Source organism: Poecilia formosa, unplaced genomic scaffold (assembly GCF_000485575.1).
Source record: "Poecilia formosa unplaced genomic scaffold, Poecilia_formosa-5.1.2 Scaffold418, whole genome shotgun sequence".
Lineage (NCBI taxonomy): Eukaryota > Metazoa > Chordata > Actinopteri > Cyprinodontiformes > Poeciliidae > Poecilia > Poecilia formosa.
Window position 1 is genome coordinate 62,891 of NW_006800357.1, and position 23,516 is coordinate 86,406.

Sequence of the window (23,516 nt, forward strand, 5' to 3'; positions counted from 1 at the left end):
CTTTCTGTAATGACTTTAGTGAAGCTGTCTTGTTCTTTGCATATCATCTTCTCTTCACAAGAAATAAGCTTCCTCTGTTTTCTGTTATTTTTCTTATGCCTTTACTGTCCCTTTGTTTTGTGATGAAGATATGTTACATGCAGCGCAGACGGCAAATAAATGAAAGCAGATGAAATAGGAAGAGTTAGATAAATGGACATGAATTAATACTCTTCTGTATCATTTTATGCTCTTTTTCTGCTACTTCTGTAAACATGTGATACTCTAATCTGTGTTGCATTTTCCCCATTTTGCAAATGAGTCCCTTTTTGTTTGTTTTTTCATCAAACAGTTCAGTTTAGCTGTTCTCAAACTTTGGAGAATATGCTTATAATAACATTTTAACCCTCTATGTGTGTTTAAACTGAAACATTCCAGCTGGAAATACTACAGTGTGGCATCTGGGTAAAGAGCAAAGGGCCTAAAGTGAAAAATATGTTGTTTTATTCTGTGCATGTCAAGAATGTCTGATGAGGTTCACTGAGGACTGTTTTTATGTTGGCATCTATAACACATGTACGTAACAGTGTGCAGAAAAGTGACAAGAAAATGAAAAAAATAAATAAAAAAATGAAAATACAAAACTGAAAGGACTCCGAGGCGACATCTCCTCTAAATTGAACCGCTTTGGAAAGGAGCCGATGAAATAGAGCTAGTGTTTTGGTACCTGGGTGAATAAGCTTTGAATGTCTGGACTGAATGCAGAGGACATCTGCGTTCCTGTATGAAGACCCTCTGGAAGATTTTTTTTTTTTTTTTTTTTTTTTTTAATTTAAGGCCTGCAGTGCATGTGCAAAAATTGCTTTAATCTTTTCTTTTTCCAAATCTCACTCTTTCAAGTTCCTTTAAACTCCCTCAATCCACCTCCTCATCTTTCTTCTTTCACATGTCCTCACATTCGGTGTATACACACAATGTTCACTCTTTGTATGTCTGTCTTTCTAGTCTCTGCCTTTTCATCCCTCCATCTCTTCTATCTTTCTCAGAATGTTCCCCTCTGATCCCTTCCTTAACATTTTCCAACCCCTCCCACTGCTGACCACACCACATGTTAATAATAAAGTCTCCTCCAGCTCCACCACATCTATGAGGAAATCCTCTGGCAGGTCATCTATGCCTGTCTGATAAAGAGCAGCACAGATGCTTCATCCTCACTTCTCTCCTCATTCCTCTATGTTTTTTAACATGGTGATCATACTGAAGTACATTCTGAGCCCTGAAGATGCGGCTTGACCCTAGTAAGAGACCGGTATGGATTGTGAAGAATTCCAGCCACAGCTGCAGCAGCACTCAATATTCTTCAACCTGATTATAATCTGAGGAAAAAATGAAAAAAGATGGCACTTGATATTATCAAGCCTGAGGAAATTAAAAGAAAAAGGAGCCATACTTGGCTCAAATCTATCTGGTGGTCAAAGAAAAAAATAAAAATAAAAAAAAAAAATACAGATTTTATTCATGCTGAAAAGCAAAGCTAATGCACCTGATCTTGCTGATATAACAAAGTAGTACAGTGTCAAACTTGATACATTTTAATTCTAGCAAATTAATGACCTGATGCAACTTGGAAGGAAATAGGAGACCAATTAAAATCCACAACAATTTAAAAAGGCGGACATGATCTAATTTGCTTGTTCATGGCTGAACAGAGAAAAAAATCTGATGCGGATCAAAAAACACATGAAATCACATCATGCTTTCAGACTGCCCTGCTAATTGCATGGTGATTCAATGGATAACAGCGTTGCATCATAATATGTCCTCAAAGTTCTCCCTCAGCTTAAGCGTTTCAGCATCTAAATTCTGTATCAGGTGTTGCTATTAAAGCAGTGAAAGTCCTCCCAAAACAACCAAATCCATTATTTGTATGGAAACCATGAAAGCATGTCATTTGGAATGGAACAGCTCACTAAATACTGCTTCCAAAGCAAACTTAACCAAACCAAACCAAAGGGGGTTGTTACAAACAGATGATCTAGTTTCAAATGATCATCAGAGAAGCATTTCCATGCATCTAGATACCTGGTTCTATGAATCCATAAGCAAGACATTGCACAGGTGCGTGCGTGTGTGCGTGCGTGCGTGTCTAAAGAAAGACTCAGTCTGTAGAGTATATTTGATTTAACAGGGGTTCCTCATTAAAAGATAAAGAGAGAAAATCTATCATCATGGAGACAGCCAACCACAGTGGACACTCTCCATACAGCCCCATGAAGAGAATGCTGACCGTCAGCCATTTGAATGGAAGACAGCCATTCATTGATAAGACAGTCAAATAAACAGACCATAAAGGAAAACAAACTGGACCACCACTGCTTTTCTGTGCTTCATTCAACCTCAAGAAGGGTCTCAGTGTGTGTGATGGCGAGACAGGGAAAACCCGAATGTAAATGTGTTTGTTCTCAGGGTAAAATGTCCCCTGAGGGGAAAAGACTGCGAGAGGAAGTTTCTATGCTCCCATAAGTCCTTTAATCCGAATATCAAACACACGTGGCTCCTGAGGGGGTGCCATTCACCACAGATAAACCCTCATGTTCTGCCTGTTTTAATAAATACACACTTGATAATGTGATAATTCAACGGTCCACAGAAAATAAAGTACACTCAAGAGAACAGATGAAATAAATATACATCTTAAGAACTCTGTGTGTTAAAAATTCTCTTTCATAATTATAAGACATACAATAAAGTGTCTGAACCACAAATACCATTTAGTTCTTTACAACTTTTAAAACTTATGTTCAAACAGTAAACATTTGATGCAACATTGTAATTCACTGGCTTCTGTGTTAAATGAGAACATGAGCTGGGTGGTTTACAGTCATATTACATCTACAGATGTGAACCAGGTTCTTGTACATTTATCCTTCTCTGTATGAACTGTTTCGAGCTTTCTTATCATGTTCACATATATCAACTAATTGTGAACAACCAGTGCATGTGTTTCTCTTTGTAAATGTGCTACTTTGGTTCGGACTCTTTACTGTTCCTACATATAATGAGTGTAGCCAATGACAATGCTTTGTACCTGCAGATACATCAGATAACTCAGATGTTTTGAAGGAAGATACTGTGAAGCACATTTTTGTAAGAGACGGTTAAGCTTGTCCCCATCTTTCCCCATGGTTTTGTTTTGTGTCATTTTCTAATTATATCTGGGTTTATTATTATCAGAAAAGGTTTTGCCATATGCAGTTATTTATTACTGCTAATATAGCTTGGCATATCAGTTACCGTCCCTTTGTTGAGATTTTTTTCTGCTCTTGCTTGTGTTTCTTTATCTGTATGTTTTGGTTTATTTTCATATGTTAGTTTCTGGCTGTTTCCATTTTTGCTTATGGATTCCTTTGAGTCTTAGCTCAGCTTCTTTAGTATTAATTAATCTCCCTCCCTCCAGCTGTTTCACATCCCCTCTGATTAGCTCACCCATTTTCTTTATCTTTTTCCACCACTGCCTCAGTATTTACTCTCCTGGTTTTTCCATTTTTTCTTGCTTGATTCTTTCAGTGTCCATTTTCCATATGCTGGAAAATGGACACTGAAACTGTGCTCTTGTCACACATAGGATCCAAGCACAGAGACTATATCAAGCTGAACATGTGAACCTTTAGATAAACTCACTAAACATACAGAATCTACTGATAAAACAATCACAGAACTTAATTTCAAAAACTCCAAGAAATCCCTTAAAGATGTCAGTTTCCCAGAATCTGACAAATTAGTAGCACAATCCCAATTAAAATATGAAACACAACAGTGCATATTTTGGAAAACAAATATCAATGGCTTACTCAGATAAAAATAAAATTATAGCCTATTCAAGTTTCAAATAAGCATTTTATTTTATTTTTTTCTCTATAAAAAGATATCAGAGTTGAGAGATCTGACTGCTCTCCACAGTGGGATCTGTGTTTAACCGTGTTTAGAGCACCATTTGGGGCCAGATAAATCAAGTGGCTGTCTACCAGAAGCCTCCATTAGGGGCCCAGCGAGGCCCCTGGATGGCCTGTCAGTCACCCCGTCAGTCAGCGAGCCACCCTCTTCCAGCGTTTGAACTCATAATTACAGGGAGACTCCGCTTGGTTTGGCCCAGAATGGCTCCCGAGGTCCCCCACCACCTCCCAGAGAGCAGCTCATGCTAGCCCTGCGCTAATGCTAATACTAACAAACAACGAGCGTTTCGCCTCAAGGGGAAACGGCGCTGAGAAAAATATTTATGGAAACTGAAAAGACTCTCTCCCTCTTCATCCCCCTTTGGGCTTTTCTTCATTCATCTTGCACAGACTCATTCAGGGCTTTTAGTTTTTATTCCATTGAGTGACAGCTCTGCGTTAGTTTGGAGTTAAAAAGGTTAGCACGGTATTTAGAAAGAAGAACACTAATGGTATGCACCATCTGAAGAGTACTTACAAAACAGCTGAAGTGGACAATATAAAGGCCATAGAGACTGGTGGATTTTAAGCAGTGACATAGAAGTTAAAGGAGAGATTATCCCCAACATTGAGAAATCTTCAGAAATTGCCTCCAAACAAGCTGGTGATTAAGACTCATAGCTAGTTTGTCTTCTTAAAGTTAGCTACACTAACACATCACAAGCCATCACTCATAAGTCGTTCTTTATCCTGAAACTCATAAATCATAAGCGGCTGTTTGACAGATTGGGTATATTTTGGATTTCAGCCACTTTAGGCGGCAGATGAAAGTTTTTGCATTCAAACGTACACACATTTAAAGTAAGATGTGGCCTGCTAGATCTCAGGAGTTCATGAATAAAATATAGACCTACAAAGGCAGCATGAACAATGGAAATATTATCCTCCACTGCATAAATGTATACTCGACCACAGAGTATTCTCACAGGGAGCCCGTTCCTCTTATCTCTGACGGGTCGTCAGCGATGACTGGCCACTGCATGTGGAGACACACACTGCTAACGAGGTGGGGGAAATTCTTCCCCCCACAATCATCCAAGATTGATGCAGAAAATTTACCCGGCAGACATTCCTCTGAATCCAAATGAAAGAGGTGCCTGGTTCACCAACATTCCTGATTGGCCACACATTCCTTTACGAGTCTGACGACGGTGTGATTGCAGGCATGGAGCCATGGCTTCATGAGGTAAACTTTCATAAAAGTTCCACTTTCAAACCAGGTTTCACCTGGTGAAGGATTTATACTACAAAAACTCAGATTTTAACCCTTTGCTAAAGATTAAAAAAAAACATCAACTTCTCACTTTAGATCAAATGTGTGAGGTGGTGTTTGAATTGTTAACACTCAAAATAATAATAATAATAAAAGGACTACCTGATGATTGTAAAATGATTTGGCTATAACTTGCATGTCAAAATATCCAACCAGATATAAAAATGTGATCATGAGAAAAACAGAAATAATATTGAACTGAAATACTACAAAGATAATTATCAAAATGTAAAAACTTTCAATAGAATAGTTTGAAGGAGGACATATTTAATTTCCACTTATTAAACCCCAATAAAACACCAGAAAGCCGTGTTTCACATATCTATAAAAAATCTGGAGCCAAACTGCTGAGTTTGTCCTCGGAAGCATGACTCTTAATCCTGACATGAATTATTAATTTGACGCATTCATCACTCTTCCGACCAGCCATCAATAGCCTCCATTATGGCGATGTGTATACATTACAGAGTGTATAATGTGTCAGAAACTTCCCGCATGCGAGCTGCTGGATGGCGGGAAGAGAAGGAAACAGAGAGAGGAAGACTGAGAGAAAGTAAGAATGATGGACAAGAGCGACAGCAGAAAGCATTACTTTGAGGATGAGAGTCACGATTTTGCAGCTAGAAATCAACCTGAACGACATGAGACAGTGGCATTTTGAAAGGTTAGACACTTATGGATTTAAAAGGTCAGCAGTGTGAGTTACAAGGTCGCTCAGACTTTACAAGTGATGCAAATTTTGTAAGGAACCTGGGCATTTCACTACAGGGGCCTACTATAAAATAATGGACACAATGACAGATTTTTTTATAGTAGTTTCGGTGTAGAAATCTACATCTTCACAACAAAATATCTGTGGTTGCATAATTTGTTATTAAATTTGTTGCATAATTTATTCTCGCAACTCAGGATGTCCTTTTCTCTGCTTCTGTGTTATCCATTCATACTTAATAAAAAGTTATCAGAAGTAGGGCTGGAGAATAAAACAACAATCGTGTCCAGCAGTAGACACATGATCAATATTAATAGAAAATATGTAGAATATTGATCATTTCACTGAACTCCAATCCCCAACTGTACATTTTTTTGGAGCATGTACGTTACTTAGCACAAACTTGTTGAGTAACTTGCGCAGCATGTTTTGCCACCATGCTTCATAACTGCTTAAATAAATAAATAAATAAATAAATAAATAAATAAATAAATAAATAAATAAACACCAAAGAGTGAAAAGAGAAAATGAGCTCAACAGCTTGGGAGAATATTGTAGACAAAAGAGGAAAGTTTAAGTCACCAGTTTGGCACTATTTTGGATATTTGAAACAAAAACCTAATCAGTAAATATTAGGTTACCGACGTGTGACTGACATGAAACGTTTATATTGTGATACATTTTCAGCTATATTGTCCAGCCTTTGGCTCAGCTTTTCCTTGTCTGAGCTTTGTGTAAAGAGAAGCTGGTGTCTGGAATATGCAACCACATATTTAACTCATAATATCACTAGCTTAAAATGACATACTTCCCTTGTCTGTTTTTGACACCTCTGTAGATTTGGAGCCTTATTCTAGGGATTATTTAGTGTTTGGAATGCTGAGTCAGCTTATTCTCCATATAAACAGCTAAAGCAAAGTTACAACTGTGGATCATAGCAAAAAAAGGAAAACACCCAGAAGCTCAGTTTCCTAGTATTGAGACTTTTAACATAAAATACCTGCTTCATTTTAACACCACAAATACAATTACAATTGACTAAAGTGTTTAGGGTGAAGACATCAAACAGAGTTGGTATAAAACACTTAAAAGTGGATTTATTTAGATGGGGGCTAGTAGCCAGCTTAAGGTGAACTCTGTTTATTTTAGCTTAAATGGCGTTAGTAATTCAACAACCTAATTTATTTTCTCTCATTAGGCTCCAACTAAAGCCTGAGAATCCCGAGAATCACTTTACCTGAAATGACTGAGGTATCGGAGAACAGGGTTGGATGTAGCACAGCTCTGCTAAACAGTAAAATGCTGACAGCTTTAGCAGCTAATGAAGAGATGATGTCACCCTGCCCTGCTCAGTTAACAAGAAGCTAATGAAAAGTGGAAAAGATGACCGCCAAGTCAGCCTCTAGAGTAAACAGCACAGGCAAGCAACCATCACTTTATCTCACTCAGAAACTTGTGGTCCCGCCCTGCTCTAAGACTCAGCAACGGGAGAGCAAAAAAAGCTGGACAGATGCTTTAATTTAAAATCTCTTTTACATTGACCTCAGCTTTACTGTCCACACACATGGATATATGCCCGCTCACAGTCAGTGAGCGTATTGGGCTAACTTTAACCATCACATTAGATGCCAGATCCCAAATGTACTTATAATCAAAGCGGCCTTGGTTATCCATATCTATATCTGTAGTTATACTGCTATAGGCTTAGGCTGCTAAAGAAATAATGAAGACTTGCCTCACTCTGTTAAATTCTCCTACTACTCTCCAATTTTGCATCATCTTCTGTTATTTCAGCTCTTAACTTTGTTATTTTTTTTCTCTTCATCACGCAGGAGGAGGAAATGCTGCAAGTCAGTGACTCAAAACAATCTGCTGGGTTTCTTTAGATGGAAAACTTTTTAACAACCTAAACAATAAACTGAACCTGTCCATACATTGTTTGGTAACCATTGTCTATATATATACTTTACCTGAAATATGTGTGATTGGCCTGAATAAATTGTTTTTTCAACTAATGAGAAGTTGTGAATTGGTGCCATATAGATAAACTGAAAAGAATCGAAAGCATATTGAACTCCAAACCCATATTTACATCTGTGCTTCAGTTTCTGACCCTCAGACATGGCTTTTAGGTGTCACAATGTATGGACTATCCAAGATATCCTCAGAGGCTCCACTAACGTCCAGCCTCAGAAGACCGAGAAACTGAAATTGGTCTTTTGAATCATAGATGTACATGCAGGCACGACGTGATGATGTGTTAGTGTGAATTTACAGCGTGAAGTTTGTGGTCTGGTGGTTTATGGACTTCCTCTGTTTAGGCGATTAGCTGTGAGATCACACTCACTTTCACACACACACACATACACACACATGCATGCAAATGCAGAGAGAGAAGCTTAAAGAGGTGCTTCTTACTACTGATACAATTTTACCACACCTCTCTCTTTCACACTCTACTCCGTTAATGGTTTATTAGTGGTTTGTGTGTAATTGTGGCGATTCAAATACAAAATTTGTAAAAATAAAAAATAAAAAAAAAATCACAAAAACTTGACCTACATAAATCTGCAGAAAAAGCTCATTGTTCTTTGCCTTCCTTTTTAGCAAGTTTAGTTGCATTCATGGTATGGATCCAGCTTTTAGACATATGTTTTCAACAGGGTCGCTGTAAGCTCTAACGTTAAGCTCCATTTATTCCAAACCACTTTGATTAGTGTTTGGGACCTTTGTTATCTTAAAATTCACCATTGGGAATTGGATCGAGATGGATCCAACCAATAAAAAATCTCCAGGCCAACTGACATTTGCAGCTGCTCGCATGTTGATTGACAAGTTGATTGCATTCTGGAAAACATTCTATGCTCAAAGGAGACACAGATTGGGAATTGTTGAGCAAAATCACAGGAACATTGATAGAAGGAGTCAAGCATTCAACCAACTGTAAGGCAGTGGCGCAACTACACATTATTCAGGTGGATGCGAAAACATAAATCCCCCCCAAGTTCCTATAACTCCAAGTTCCTATAACTCATCTGAATTCAGCTTTTAGATGGTTGAAATGTCTGACATAATTTGATATTTCAACAGGACTGTAGGCTGAAGCACACATCAAAACTGGCTTAGAAAGAATAATTCAGATGTATTTTCCTTGTGTCTTGGCCTATCCTTAATCTCCATACAAAATTATTATACTATTGAGTTCATGCCAAGAAATAAACCACTTAAATGAGGCCTACAATTTCTCAAAGTAAAAAGAGTGGTCAGATATCCAGAGTGAATCATGTCCGATCATGATGCATTTTGCTTATGAGCCTTAAGCAACAGATTACTGGGGGTTTATGGATATATTTAAACCTGTGTGATTACAGAAAATCCACAATTCTTACTTTATAAATGCATTCAAATTGTTTGTTCATGTCTCCCCACCAAAGATAAAGTTTATATGCATAAATATAAACCAAAATGTAATATGGCATTCATTATGATGTTGAGTGTGCAATCCTCATCATTGCCATGTGAATTTTAATCTGTCATGTGATGATTTTCTTTTTTTTATAAATTTTTATCTGAGGTTTGGTAGCTGGTGGCCAGCCCATCTAATTGTGGTCATAACTTTCAGTTCCTGAATTAGAAATGAAATGACATTACAGAGTGTGGGCATGCATCCTGTTCCTGTCTCTGACCTGGTTGTAAGTGGCGTCCAGCAGTTTGTCCAGGTTCTGGAGAGGTGCCGGGGTCTTGTCTTTGAATCGGGTCAGCAGTCGCCTCTGGATAGCTCTGAACTGGACAGCTCGCTCTGACAGCAGATCCTGATACTGCTGAGCACTGACACGCAGCTAAGATAAACCAAAACGAAATACCAAACATTTCACTTCTTAATTTTTTTTAATAACTCCTAAACATGACATGTCTGAGTTATATCTACCTGAAAGTGATTGTCTACAGACAGGAAGTATTCTTGAAGTGGCATAGGACCACTAAAGCTTTTCTTGAAGTCTTTGATTCCCAATTTGGAGAAATGTTGATCAAACCTTTGAACGAGTTCCTTCACCACCAGCCACATGTCCTCAAAACTGTCACTCTGAATGCGGTAACGCTCTGTGAAGAAGGGAGACGTGCAAATTTTTATTTTTTATTTTTTTCAACATTATAATCATCACAAATAAAGTGAATCACATCCTGGAAGAAAGTGAACTGCAAATGCTTCTGGTTGTGATAACAGAAAAGAGCCAATCAGTATTTTCTTCTTGCTAATTTTGGTGCAAAATGCTACAAAAGGCACCAAAAATACCATCAGTAGCTGTGGATATAATTTGGAAAGGGAACTCTTTTTTTAATCCCATGTTGTAACTAGCGTCAATGGTGGTTAACCAGCACCACCTCCTGTATGTGGCTTCATACTAAGACTCACGGGAGGTCTTAGAGGCCAGCACAGTGACTTTGGCTCCTGATAGAAACTGAAAAGCCAAACTGTTCCCATCCTTATCTTCTGTTTTTGTTGAAAACTCTGCAGAGGAAAACAGAGAGAAAGAAAACAGCATGATGAGACAGATATGACAGTCTAATCATGATACAAGACGCCAACAAAGGTGAACAAAATACAGTCACACTCTTCCCAAACACAATGAAAGCTTACACAAATCCCTCGTGAAAGAAAAACACAATCAGTAGCACTACTGAGTTTGTGTTTACATGGCAAACCGCTGAATGTACCCAACTACTAGATGTTCCCAGTGGTGAAATAGCAAATACTCATGCATAACAAATTCATGTAAACACACAACTACACTCAAACATTAGGCTACATGTATGAATGTAAAAACAATCTGACATCTACAAATGTCTTTAATTTCTCTCCAGTGATTGCAGGGATTGTTGTTGTTGTTTTTGCCCTTGGAGGGAAGTCCGGAGACAGCAGACTCCCTGAATGGATGACAGTGAGATGGTTTGTAACACTGAGTGTGATTTTCAAGAAGAAAGGTTCCTTCATGTGTTTTAAAATTAACATTTTGTTTCATATTTATTGTATTTTGTGTTCTTCCCAAACAGTTGTGCAAAAGATGTCACATTAAAATCTTTTAACAACTTAGGCTTCAATGTGAGTATATTTATTAAGTAGAGAAAATAAATAATTATTTGCAAAGCATAATTTTTGGAATTCCTAATTATTCCTACTTCCTCACTGAAAATTAAGGCTGAATGATATGATTAAAAAACATATCACAACACAGGGGTTTTATATCAGTCCATGTCAATAATTACTGATGCGGGTTTTTTGTTGTTGTTTTGTTTTAAAATCACTGAAATAGTGCCAAACTGATGACATGACCTTCACTTGATTCATTGACAATTTCCTCAAGAGCTGTTTTCTCATCTCCCTTAATTACACAACTTTGTTTTTTTTTTTATTTTTAAACAACTATGAAATGGTAAACTGCTGCTGCGCAATTTACTCAATAGGTTGTGCGTTAGTTGATGCCACCAAATTTGCTTAGCTGTGCGTGCGTGGGTATTTACTTTTTAACAAAAATGCTGGGCGTTCTGGATCGGAGTTCAGTGAAATCATTGTGTATTACCTGCTGATATTATCGATTTATTTCCCAGCACTAATTCAAATTAAATATTGTATCTGCCAATGTCAAATAACCTAATAGCAAAATAAGATGAATTTCTTTAAGGGGTAAAAAGAAAGATCTCAAATTTAAGGATACAATTTATGTTGTTTTAGGTATTTTGTTTTTCAACAGGAACCTGCAAACTTTCATTTTAGGGACCTTAGTTTCAATCTAATTTCAAACAACGCTACAGAGACATTTACTTCTGAATGTTTATAAATTTCTAAGACAAACTGATAAAGCTTTCAGTTTTAAACAGAAATTACCATACCATTTTCATGCAAAGTATTAATAATTACCTCTGAAGATAGAGCTGAGGTCAACTGGTGGCTGGTTGGTGTCCACAGTGATCTTAAACTTGGTGTTTTTGGCTGGAGATGAAGGTACACACACCAGAGCCAGAGGAAGACTGAACCTGGACTGGAGAACCCTGGGAACCCCTAATGAAAAGTAAATACTTCGAAGTTAAAATATATTTTCCATTAAACTATAATTACCACTGCAGCTACTACAAACATATTATCTTGTAATAATGTTGGGTTAATCTGCAGTCTTTGTCCCTTGACGGTCTATTCTTGATAAACATCCTCTAATTTGAAGCCGACTTCCTCTTCAGGTAGATTGTTGTGAAACTAAACAAGGTCACTACATCACCTCCGAGCCTTTCTCTCCAAACAGCCAAGAGGTCAACATCTGTTAGCACAGTAAGCACTTCTGGTGTTCAGATTACCTGAGTGCCCAGAGACTTAATATCAACACCAACTGTGAAGGTGTGTCTGTTGAAGATCCGAAAGAGAAGTTTTGTAAAAACTAAGTTTTCAGCAGAAATAAAACAACAACAAAAAAACAGAGAAGGATAAGTATGTCCAATGACAACTATGTTGTGATCTTAAGCAGTGCTGAGTTTGGCAGAAATCAAGACTTAGTAAAAATAACAGAGCGAGCAAGTAGAAAAAAGGTGGAGGAAAAGAGTTGTTAAGAAGAGATGAAGTAAAGTAACCAGGCGAGAGGAGAAAACCTGAACCGAGGAAAGAAACTGGAAATAAAACAGCATCAGGGCGACTGAAGCAGAAATAACTGGAATTGACAGCTGGGTTTGGACGGAGGTTTAATTGTGGAAAGTCCCTGCTTATTTCAAATAGTAACAATTACCTACAACTACTGTGCACCTTTTCATTCCAGAAAAGCAATTATTATGTAATCATTTTAATAATTCAATTTGATTTAAATACAAGGACCGAAAGGCATCAAGAAAAAGGAAAGTGGTAAAGCCAAAAATAACAGATCTTGAAAAAAAATATTTAAAAATAGAAAGTCAAACTGTGGTCCAGTTTCTTCAGTTTTTTCATGCCTAATTTAGTCATTGACCTTCGTTCTGGATGGCTGGATAGTTAAGCAACAAATTACATTCGGCAAACACAAAGAAGGGTCATATAAACAAGTTGTCACTGTGATTATGGAGAAACTCTGTTAGATGGGAGGTGAAAGAGCAACACTTTCAAAGCACCTTTTTAGTAACACGGTTGTACAAATGAATCAACTGTTACACATTTCTAATTTACATTTACACAGGGATGTTTTTATATTTTAAATTAGTGCACACCTGGATAGAGAAGAAGAGGCTGTTCTTCACATGTGTGTAACTGGAGGAAAGTCTAAAATGTCCTTTTTCCATCCTACCTCCAAAGTACTCCCCAAGTTGTCATTACAGAATGTACTCTGAACACTGAAATTTACCAGCATGGAGACTTTATTTCAGCATGAGCGCCACAACCATCTTACAAGGTCTTGCTAAAATTTATTTCTATATATCCTTCATAAATCATACTGTCTGGGAACTGACAAGTCTTAGAGGAACCATCTTTTCAACAGTTTACAGTTTTCTTTCACTACACACCCAAAAACCAGTTTTATAGTATAAATAAACTGCTCCATGCTAGAGAAAGTGGTTGATATTGGGACAAATTACACACTTATCTGTATGTGGAGTGTGGATACTTGGAGACAGACTGCTGTAGAACTTTGCATTCAGGACTAGCTCTAAGTCAAACTTTTCTTCTAACCCTTATATCTTTTAGGAGAAAGATAAAACAATCAGATTTTCATCCATGCTAGGCAAAGGAATAAAAAATAATTGAGGCACAAGTTGCTTCAAATCCTATTTTAAATTATGCCTGACTAAATGATGAATCAAAATTTGTTAGCATGTCTGACAGACATTAATTAAAATCCACCCAATTAATGCAAAAATGTTTTTTTGTTTTTTTGTTTTTTTTTGCTTTGGCTTTCAAAAAATATACATCTTCTGCACACTGAAGTCAAAAACTTACAAGAAATTGCACTATTAGCATGTCATGGCAGTCATGAGATTGTCAAACAGCAAAAGTCTTCAGATGTGTTTCATCGTTTAAGGTACTGGGATGGCATCAAATGTTACAACATTTCATTTCTCTTTTCAATAAATAAAGGTTTTTATTATTATTGGATTGAATTTAGCTTAAATATGCTTATATTTGCATGTCTCTGCATCAGGTAAACTGACTAAAAAAGCAAGAACAAAAATTTGAGAAGACAACCCCGTGTGCCGGATCAGGTTCGATCCACAGCTGCAGTGATGTCACCTCTGATGTGTCTGTGTGGGTATAAAAGATACGTGTGGAAACTGGATGTAATCTGCACATGCTCTTTGGGTTTTTGTGTGGGCCACAGGGAAAACAATAAAAAAGAAACAAACCCTGCACATTCCACTCCTCGAAAGCTTTGTTCACATGCAGCTGTTATGCATTACCTACTTCACTTCCATAAGTTCTGCATGCTTTGGTTTGATGTGGACACAATTAAAACCACATTCAGTCATTTTTTTAAATGACCTAAAATAAGAAAATGTGAAGCCTCACATCTTTTAATCTGTTAACTGGAATGTCCAGGTAAAACTACTGTTGTCATTTAATCAATGACAATGTATAGTATACCCCACCTAATACCTGTAAAAACAAACGCATAAGTAATAGTAATAAGACAGAATGTTAAATATTAATTCAGATTTTATTCAACTATTCTCCTTATATGTATAATTTGCAAGTCATGCTGCCATTAGTTCTCTGTTTTTGTTTCCATAGAAACTGTCTCCCAGACATTTTCTACTGTGATTAAAATTGATCAGTATAAAAAGAACTCATAAATTTGACTGCATTGGATTATAATTTAAACTGAACTAAAATATGACAAATTGCAACATGCAGCCAACATGAGCTGCTCATATTGGCTGCATGTTGGAGTAGCTCAGATACATTAGACCAGGTTTGTCACCAGTTGTGAATCTTTGGACAATTATTCCCTCTGGTTTTGGATGATGTGCAACTGGAATGATTTTTGCTCTTGTGTTCTTAATTTTAAAAAGTTGTTATGACAACAAGAACTTGTTTTTACAACTGGGAGCAGCTGAGTTGCATCTCAAAAGCTCAAATAATACCTGAATTAAAGCCCAGCTCAGATCTCAGATCTAAAGAGCAGTGGCAAAAGCAAATGAGGTGGATTGTCAATGTGGCAAAAGCAAATGAGATGGATTATCAATGTTTGCCATCAACTGATGGTATCAACCATGACATGTTAATGTGGAATATTATCTCTGTTGCCTCAATATTGAGCTGTTAGCTTTTTACGACATTCATGAGACCATCATACACCAACAATATTCAGTCAGAGGCCTCCTCAGATTTGCTGTAAGACTGACTGCTATCAGAGTTCCTTCCTCCCTACAGCATCGCCACAACGACTCTTTGAAGATACATAGATGATATGAGCTATGATAACCTTTGTCTTTTGGACAAATACAGTATTTTTGAATGGAATTTTATTAAACTGAATTAGGACAGCGTGTCACACAGAATGGGATGTGCCTCAGGATGATATTCATTGTAAATTGATGCTATATAAATAATCTATTAAAAAAAATAATGTTCAGTCAGCATTTGTGGGAGTGTTATAATGCAAAACCTCAAAAGGTTATGACAGTTAACTTGTTTCCATCAAACTAAAACTGACTAAAACAAACACTGATGTGTATCTAGGGAAACTAGAGCTGGAATGTCCAGGTAAAACTACTGTAGTGAAGGGAGTCTGGGTAGGTATGGATTTGGGTCAGTTACTTTTTAGGGTAAAATTGGAACAACATATCAGGGAAATCATTTCTCTTACACTACTAAGACAGTCATGATGCTGACAAAGTGTGTGCTTAAAAATAAAAGCTTGTGAGTCTCTGTCAAATGATGCATGCAAGAAATATGATATTACTGTGTAAACTCCATAGTGTATGAAAGGAAAAATGTATAAAAATGCATATTTACATTTTTCTGAGTGAGGAAATGTGTGTACGGGTCAGAGACTTTTTCTAAGTATCACATAACAGGAACATAAACACTCGACAGCCGTCTTTTCCTGCACATATAGTAGTGTGCATGTTTGTATGCTGCATTTGAAAATATATTTTTTCTGTTAAAAAATGTACTAATCATTTCAGAGGCTAAGTATGCGTCGGGCAGACATGTCTGTCTGTCTGTCTTTTTAACGACTACTTGTTCTAGTCTATCTAGGACTGCAAGCAAAACACTTACCTTTTGGATTAAGCTCTGCAAAAAGTAGAAAGAGAAGAAGTAAAAATAAAAAATACATTCTGAGAGCTCAGAAAAATGAAACTGCACAATTGCAATCCAGTAATACATAAAAGAGTAAGAGGACTTTAATGGGAAGCAGATCCTTTAGTGTTCAGGACCCTCTCTACGCTTGTGGAACCAGCTCCTAGTTTTAATCTAGCCTTAAAATTATTGATTTTGTGATTATAGATTACAGTTAATAGTTCACATTTAAAATTGGAGTTATGTTTCTTAAATTAAAAGGCTCATCTGTGTAGCATGGTTACCAGATAATGCTGCCAACAGCTAGAAATGATCTCCCTCTCCTGTGTCTACTTTTTTGCTTTTCTTTAACATAAAAATACTCCTGCATTTGTTTTTTTTTTTTTTATTTTTATTTCATCTGTCTCCTCAAACCCCAGTCAGTCATGGCAGCCAGGTTCTGCTGGGTGTTTCTCTGCACTGTCGCTCCATGCATGATCAGTATGAGGAATCACTCTAAAATCAACAACGCAGGTAACTGTCTACTGTCTATATTTTCGTCCAAGAGAAGTGAATGCTGCAAGCCAGTGACTCACTGGATTTTCTTGTAAAAAAAAAAATAAAAAATCAAGCAATCTGAATAATGAACTTTATTGTTTGATAACTAGGATCATTTGAAATGTATGTATGATTGGATTGACGTGTTATGAATTGGTGGTATACAAATAAATGGAATTGAATCAAACCTATCCCATCAATATGTGAATGTAGAGAAATTTAAGACACCTTATGAAATGGTTTCTCCTGCCAAGTCAAAATCAAACAGTGCAGCTAAAGGAGGATGTTGCAAGTGAGCCAAGCTGACACTGAATATGAGGAGACATCCTCAAAAATTAGAAAAAGTTTATTACAAGCTGGACTGAGAGAAATAGCCAAATAAAATACGTACAAGTAAGTATGTATGCAGCACAAACTATGGAGTGTAAATATAAACCGCTGTATGCCATGTCACACTGAGGACACCTGCCAAACAACATATGAGATGCTTAAAAAGAAAACACACAAGACTGAGCATCTCTATCCCTGCTCCTCAGGGCTATGTTTTACCAGCTGCTCTGGGATTTGAAAAGTCTGTCTGCTGCTTCTCTAACCTTTAAGCCACAGCAATAGAAGCCAGGAAGATTAAGATCTGATTTGATTGGTTAAAGAGGATTTCCTTGGAAGGTGAATGGGAAGCAGATGGATGAGTTGCAAGCCAATAGAAATGGGAAGGAGGTGCAGAGTGAAAAAGTTCCCCTGGCAAAATTGATGAAAGTCACGCTTTCATATGGGTGTCTCTGTTTACTGTAAAAACTCTGGCTTTCTCACCGTCTCTCGTGTCATAGCCTCATTTAAACTTAATAGGGGAAAAAATGTTTTTTTTTCTTAACTGGTTCAGAAACATCTTCAGCTTTTGCCAAGTTATTAGCAGTCAAAAATCGGTGAAATGCCTCCTTTGTGGTACTCTAAAAAAACATTTAATACTTTACACAGCCAAGGAGATCATTAAGTGTGACTTAATGACTTAAATAAATCCAAGACTCCTCATGGACACTTCCTGTGTTTTCTGCTGTTGCAGGGCAGAAAATGACACATCACTAACACAAAATCCAAGTGGTCTGGTTATAACTTCAGTTTTGAATTCATTCAGGAAGCAGTGTTATTGTTGCATATTTAGTCTATCAGCACCTATAAGGAGGAAACCTAGCTGTTAACTATTGTAATTTAAAACTAACATGTCAAATTGTCCCTGTAATATTTTTGTCTGTTGCAACATTTTGTAACACTTAATGATGTCAACTTTGTATTAAAAGTGTCATAATTTACCAAATGATGCTTTATGTCAACAGTCATAAATATTCATGAAGGCTTATTCATGTTCATGACAGGTGTTATGTCATGTTTATGACAGTGTCATGTCAGTCTTATTCACCCTCATTCAAATAAAGTGTTACCCAACATTTTAACTGTTGCTGTAGAATGATACATAGCATAGCGTTTATATAGAATTTCTACCAATATAACATTTTGGAAATGATAGGTGACTCAGATACAAGCTAAATAAATTTGTATAGTTTTATCTTTTTAATCCATTTGTTTTATCAGATGATTTTATTGGACAATGAAGGATCGATTGCAGTTTTGTCATTGCAGGGAAACGGAGGTTTTGGCATCACAAAAATAAATACATTTAAAACATCAGCTGGGAGGAGTTAGAAAGTTAGAAACCCTTCAGGCATCCAAGCAGACTGAATTACTTCAACTACTCTTCATAATGTCAAGGACCAGCATACTTAGCAACCTTTTTGAGTCTATCAGTGCAACAAAGAATTACATTTTTGACAATGAACATTTCCAAGCTACATTTGGTGAAAACTAAGCCTCTCAAAGAAATCAAAAGCTACAAATAAGTTTATAATATAAAATGTAAGAGAATGAAAGATAAGGATGAAGAAGCAATGCTGAGTTACATGCTACCTCCAAAATCTGCTACTAAGCTTTTGTATGATACTCACTAACAAAGACAGCTAAAAACATAAACTACTTGGCACAAGGGATAAGAAATGCCAACAAAAAAATCACTGGAAATGGATTTCAAACATGGTGTTCCAACAAACTGATGCAGCTCCTGGAGACATGGGTATGTGGAGAAGTTGGTCATCCTCCAAAACTCAGTAAAACAGGAGAAAACACAGACAGTTAGCTTGAACCTTTGGTTTTCAGTTGCTGTGGTAACCAATGAATCATGGCTGGCCATGTTTTATGGAAAGTATCATCCGCATGCAACACACATCGGATGTGTGTGTTGCATGCGGATGATAATCACTCATGTGAGTGATTATTTTCACTCACATGAAAATAATCAGTATGTATGCAAGCTAACAATGCACTGTAAATGCCAGCCTGACCACTTGATCCCATTCAAGTATGTTTGTGCAAATCCCACTCTCAGGGTTTTAGGAAAATCACAGAGGGGCACTAATGAAATTCTTTCTAGATTGTAACAGCTCTTGCCATCATCAGGCCTCCTTTGAAGGTTTTAAGAAGTCAACAGTCTTCTTAAATGTCAAAGCCTTTGTACAGCTTAAAGATGGACACAGTAGCCTAAGGGTGGGATTGTGTTATGCGGAGTAGGGTGGTGTGGAGGCGTAATCATCAGCCCTGGGTGGCAGAGAATACAAAGTGTTGCATTCCTTCCAAGCCAGAACAGCATTTTGGGGATAAGAAGTGATGAGGCACTACTGCAGATTAGCACTGAAGAAACACAGAAAATTACAACCAAACTCTACCACATCACTACAGGAATGCTCCTGGAGAGAACCACTTGGCATCTCACCACAAGATGGCTTACTGCAGTGGACACAGAGTTTCAGAGCAAAACCAACCCTTTATTAAAACAGTGTTGGGCCTGGCAACAATATTCTATCGGCATGCTAACCTACACTCTGGTGTCAAGTGTTAAAAAAAAGCAGTTGGCATGACGCGACAATGATGTGGTTCAATTAGGTTTAGGTTGTAAAACATGTGTCGGTTAGGAAAAAGATTATGAATTATGTTGAAGTGTCAGGATAAAAACAGCACAGCACATAAAGTCAGAAAAAAGAGTAATACAATACCTCTTTACCTATCTGGAATTGTTAGCATCTATGCTACAGCTTTTTTTTTGCACACTTGCAAGGCAGTTGTGTAAATGTATGCATTTTCTCTGAGGCAAATTTGGATTTGTGGAAATATTTTCAGTGGCTAAAGAAAATGATGATCCTGGCATAGAAACTAAAAGAGTGCCACCTTTCAATGTATCACCATTCATAAGCTAGAGTGGCTAAACTACAAGCTGAATATCTACACTTCCTGACCATCTCTGCTTGCAGCACTGATGTGTTCAATAATTAGTTTCTCCATTGTCCAGGGTGCCAAGCTTAAAGCACTCAGGACCTTCTCCAGAGCTTTTAAAATTGTTTAGATTTATTTTAATTATTCATAAGTGATGCTGATAGGCATGCAGCTCGGACAGTTTTTACTTTGACAACAAATATTGCGGCATATTCGCCCCAGCTGAATTTATTTCTTCAGGTAATAAAAGGCTCTATAGACAATTTTAAGGCTTAGTAGGCAGTTGAGAAATTAGCTGCAAGAAACTTTAATCTCTTATAACCCATTGTCAAATTGTCCTTGCTCCACTCATAACATACTGCCATTGTGTTGTTCCTTTATATTCCCAGGGCTAGGGCGATATCCTGCTTCCCAACTCTTCTTCTGACTGGTACAGTGTATTATTCTACCCTTATCTTTTCTGTTTATTCAGACATCTTTTCACCTGAGTATAGCTTAGTACCTGCTGTGTTGGGAAATTAACCTATGTCTCTTTTCTTTCCATCTTAAATCAGACTTTTCTAATGCCTAACGCCCAACAAGTGCCTTCCAAAACTCAAAATCACTTTCCAACAAGCTGCTTTGCTTTTAAGGCCTATTGAAATACTCCAGACTTCTTATTTTCAACTATTTATAGCATCACAATAACCCTTAACAAGAAAGAAACACTTCCCAATATTTCCAGACATTTCACATTAAGTGTGCTTCTGGGGAGGAAAAACTGTTCCACCAACAGAGGTCTGCCAAAGCAAATGTAATCCAAGGGAAACAATAGCACAAAACATAAGCCTTTTTTCATGACCTGATTTCCGAACAAATGCAGATCTTTTTTTTTTTTTTTTTTTTAAGGAGGTCTGTGACATTTAAAAATAAAGAGTGGTTCTGTTGCTTTGGAAAGTTATATCTTCCAGAAATATTGCAAAACCTGGAAACAGATGCCTGGAGGCAGCAAGGGGATAAACTGGGCTCATCTGGAAAGAGCCCAAATGTCATTACACCATTCCAGTTCTCTATTAGCAGATGGTGTTCAGCCCTGTCACACAACCCTAGTTTTGATGTTACAGACCAGACACCTGCTAACTTCATAAGGTTTTTGGTGCTAATGCTCCAGGTATTGAAGAACATTTTACATCTACTATAAAGGTAAGTTTTATACATATCTTCTATATAAAAACTATCTTAAACTAAAATCAAATGTGCATTTACCACAATGACTATTGTAACTGGTATTAGCTCCTTACAACTTTACAAATAAACAAAATTAAACATTTCATAAATATGTGCACAGTCAGAAATGAAATTTTGAGAATGGAGCTTCCATTCACTGCATATTGATAGCTAATCTGACAATTTTATAAAAGCTACAGAGGTGAGCCTGATGGTTCAAACAACATATGTGCCACTGCAACTGTACAAAAAAACATCACAACAGAGCTTCAGCACATGAGTTTTTAATTGGAAAAAAAACAAAAAAAAAAACTAATGCAATGTAAAAGTCATTACAAAAAATGGCTCCACTAACCATCCTCAACAACACTGTACCTGCTGTGCAACATTTATGGTTCCTAGGAGTCACCCTTTCTCAAGATCAAATATGGTTCTCAGACATAGACACTGTTTGCATGAAGGCCCAGCAGAAACTGTAATTTCAATGGCAACTCATGAAGTAAAATCTTCTACAACTACTACAACTGCTACTACACTGTTTTTACTCAGTCTTCTATGTGTGGTTTGGCTCATCCATAAAACAGGACTAGACTGCATTAAACAATTAGGTCCACAGAGAGGATCATCAGGGCTTGTCTTCCCCCCTTGTACAAGTAAAGGGTCAGGAAAAGGGTGAGGAACAGGGTCAGGTAAAGGGTCAGGAACAGGAACAGGTAAAAGGATCATCAGGGCTTGTCTTCCCCCCTTGTACAAGTAAAGGGTCAGGAAAAGGGCAACTAACATCTCTGCAGACCTCACACATCCTGGACACAAACTGTTTAAGCTTTTGCCTCCAGGTCAACACGCTATTTGCAAAAACAAGCTGCCACAGAGGCAGTTTCTCCCCCCAGGCTGTCTCTCTGATGAAAACAATAAACATTGTACAGCCTCAGCTACTCTAGTGTAATATAAAATAATCATATTTGCAGTAAAACCAGCTTTTCTTTTTTTGTTTTTTATGCAAAAATTACTGCACATACACACTGTTTATTTTTATCCTATTATTTTTATTATATTTTTATGCTAGTAAAACCAAAGTCAAATTCCTTGCTTTAGCCAAAGAAACTTCATTTGCAAACAAAGAATGAACAACAAAATGTCTACATTTTATTCCATCTAAGATAAACATCTGACGGTGCTAATAAAAACCAAACACATGTTACAAGAGTCCTTTTACCTGTTGGCGCACTATAGGACATGACAATATCTCCGGTCAGATCAGCAGGGGGGTATTGGCCATTGAGGAAAGCTGAAAAAGCCACTTCTTTGGTTGAACCAACACCTGGGGGAAAAAAAAAAAACATATTTTTTTTTAACAACCAGATAAGGAACAGCTTTATTTTGTGTAGCTCCACCAGTGTAAATATTAAAAATTAAGCCAGCTAACAAAAAGTATCAAAATGATTTGTTTTCAGCAAACAGTTACCTTAACATACTAATAAGAATTGTTATTGGGAAGAATAACAACTATAAAATATTACATCTCTAAAAAATAAGTTTATTTTAGTTGCAACTTAAACAAGGCAAACTATGACAGTATATCATCACTTCTTGCACATTGTTGGCACTGCAGTGTGAAAGTGGGTTTTTCAACAAACACTATAATCTTGAATTTCATACCTAAAGTTAATAGAAATGAGAGGACTAGTAATAAAGAGTAAAAAACAGATTCAGACAAATATAACATGAGTAAAGATAAAATGCATTTTGAAGTTATTTCATTTAATAAGCAAATAAAAAGCTATTCCAATCAACCTGTCTCACAGTATGCGGAAAATAATCTCCCCTAAACAGCTGATTTTACAAACCTTGGCAGCAACACCTGTATCAAAAATAGGTTAAGTCATTTTCATTGCTGTGAATGAATTTTTGCCCCCCTCTTATGTGACAAAAACAAACACACAATATTTGTAAAGGAGCAGATCCAGTTCCGTTGGACTGGACTAGAGTTTAGGCTTGGACTTTAGCATAATGCAAAAAAATGGCAGCAGAAAGTTTTACAAAATGGCCAGCAGTAAGTAGAAGCATTTTAATAGATGATCCCCTGAAGGTACATTAACATAAGAGCTCTCCTACAGAAACCAGATCAAGAGAGAGTAACTTATTGCCTTGATGTTGGAATTATTTTAAAATCTGTCAGTTTGCAAAACTCAATGCTACATTAATTTGGATGTGAAAATAAAGTTATAATAGATATTCTTAACTGCTATC

The 23,516-nt window shown here is 36.9% G+C and overlaps 1 protein-coding gene across 1 annotated transcript in view; it reads right to left on the minus strand.

Annotated features, from left to right (window-relative positions):
• bbs9 (Bardet-Biedl syndrome 9) overlaps positions 1-23,516 on the minus strand; it is a 103,145-nt gene that overhangs the window by 47,947 nt on the left and 31,682 nt on the right. Inside the window, exons 14-19 of the mRNA XM_016663392.1 lie at positions 22,483-22,587; positions 16,188-16,202; positions 11,874-12,014; positions 10,371-10,466; positions 9,885-10,057; positions 9,643-9,795 (exon numbers count right to left, since the gene is read on the minus strand). Of these exons, the coding sequence (XP_016518878.1) occupies positions 9,643-9,795; positions 9,885-10,057; positions 10,371-10,466; positions 11,874-12,014; positions 16,188-16,202; positions 22,483-22,587 (683 nt within the window). The remainder of the gene's footprint in view (positions 1-9,642; positions 9,796-9,884; positions 10,058-10,370; positions 10,467-11,873; positions 12,015-16,187; positions 16,203-22,482; positions 22,588-23,516) is intronic.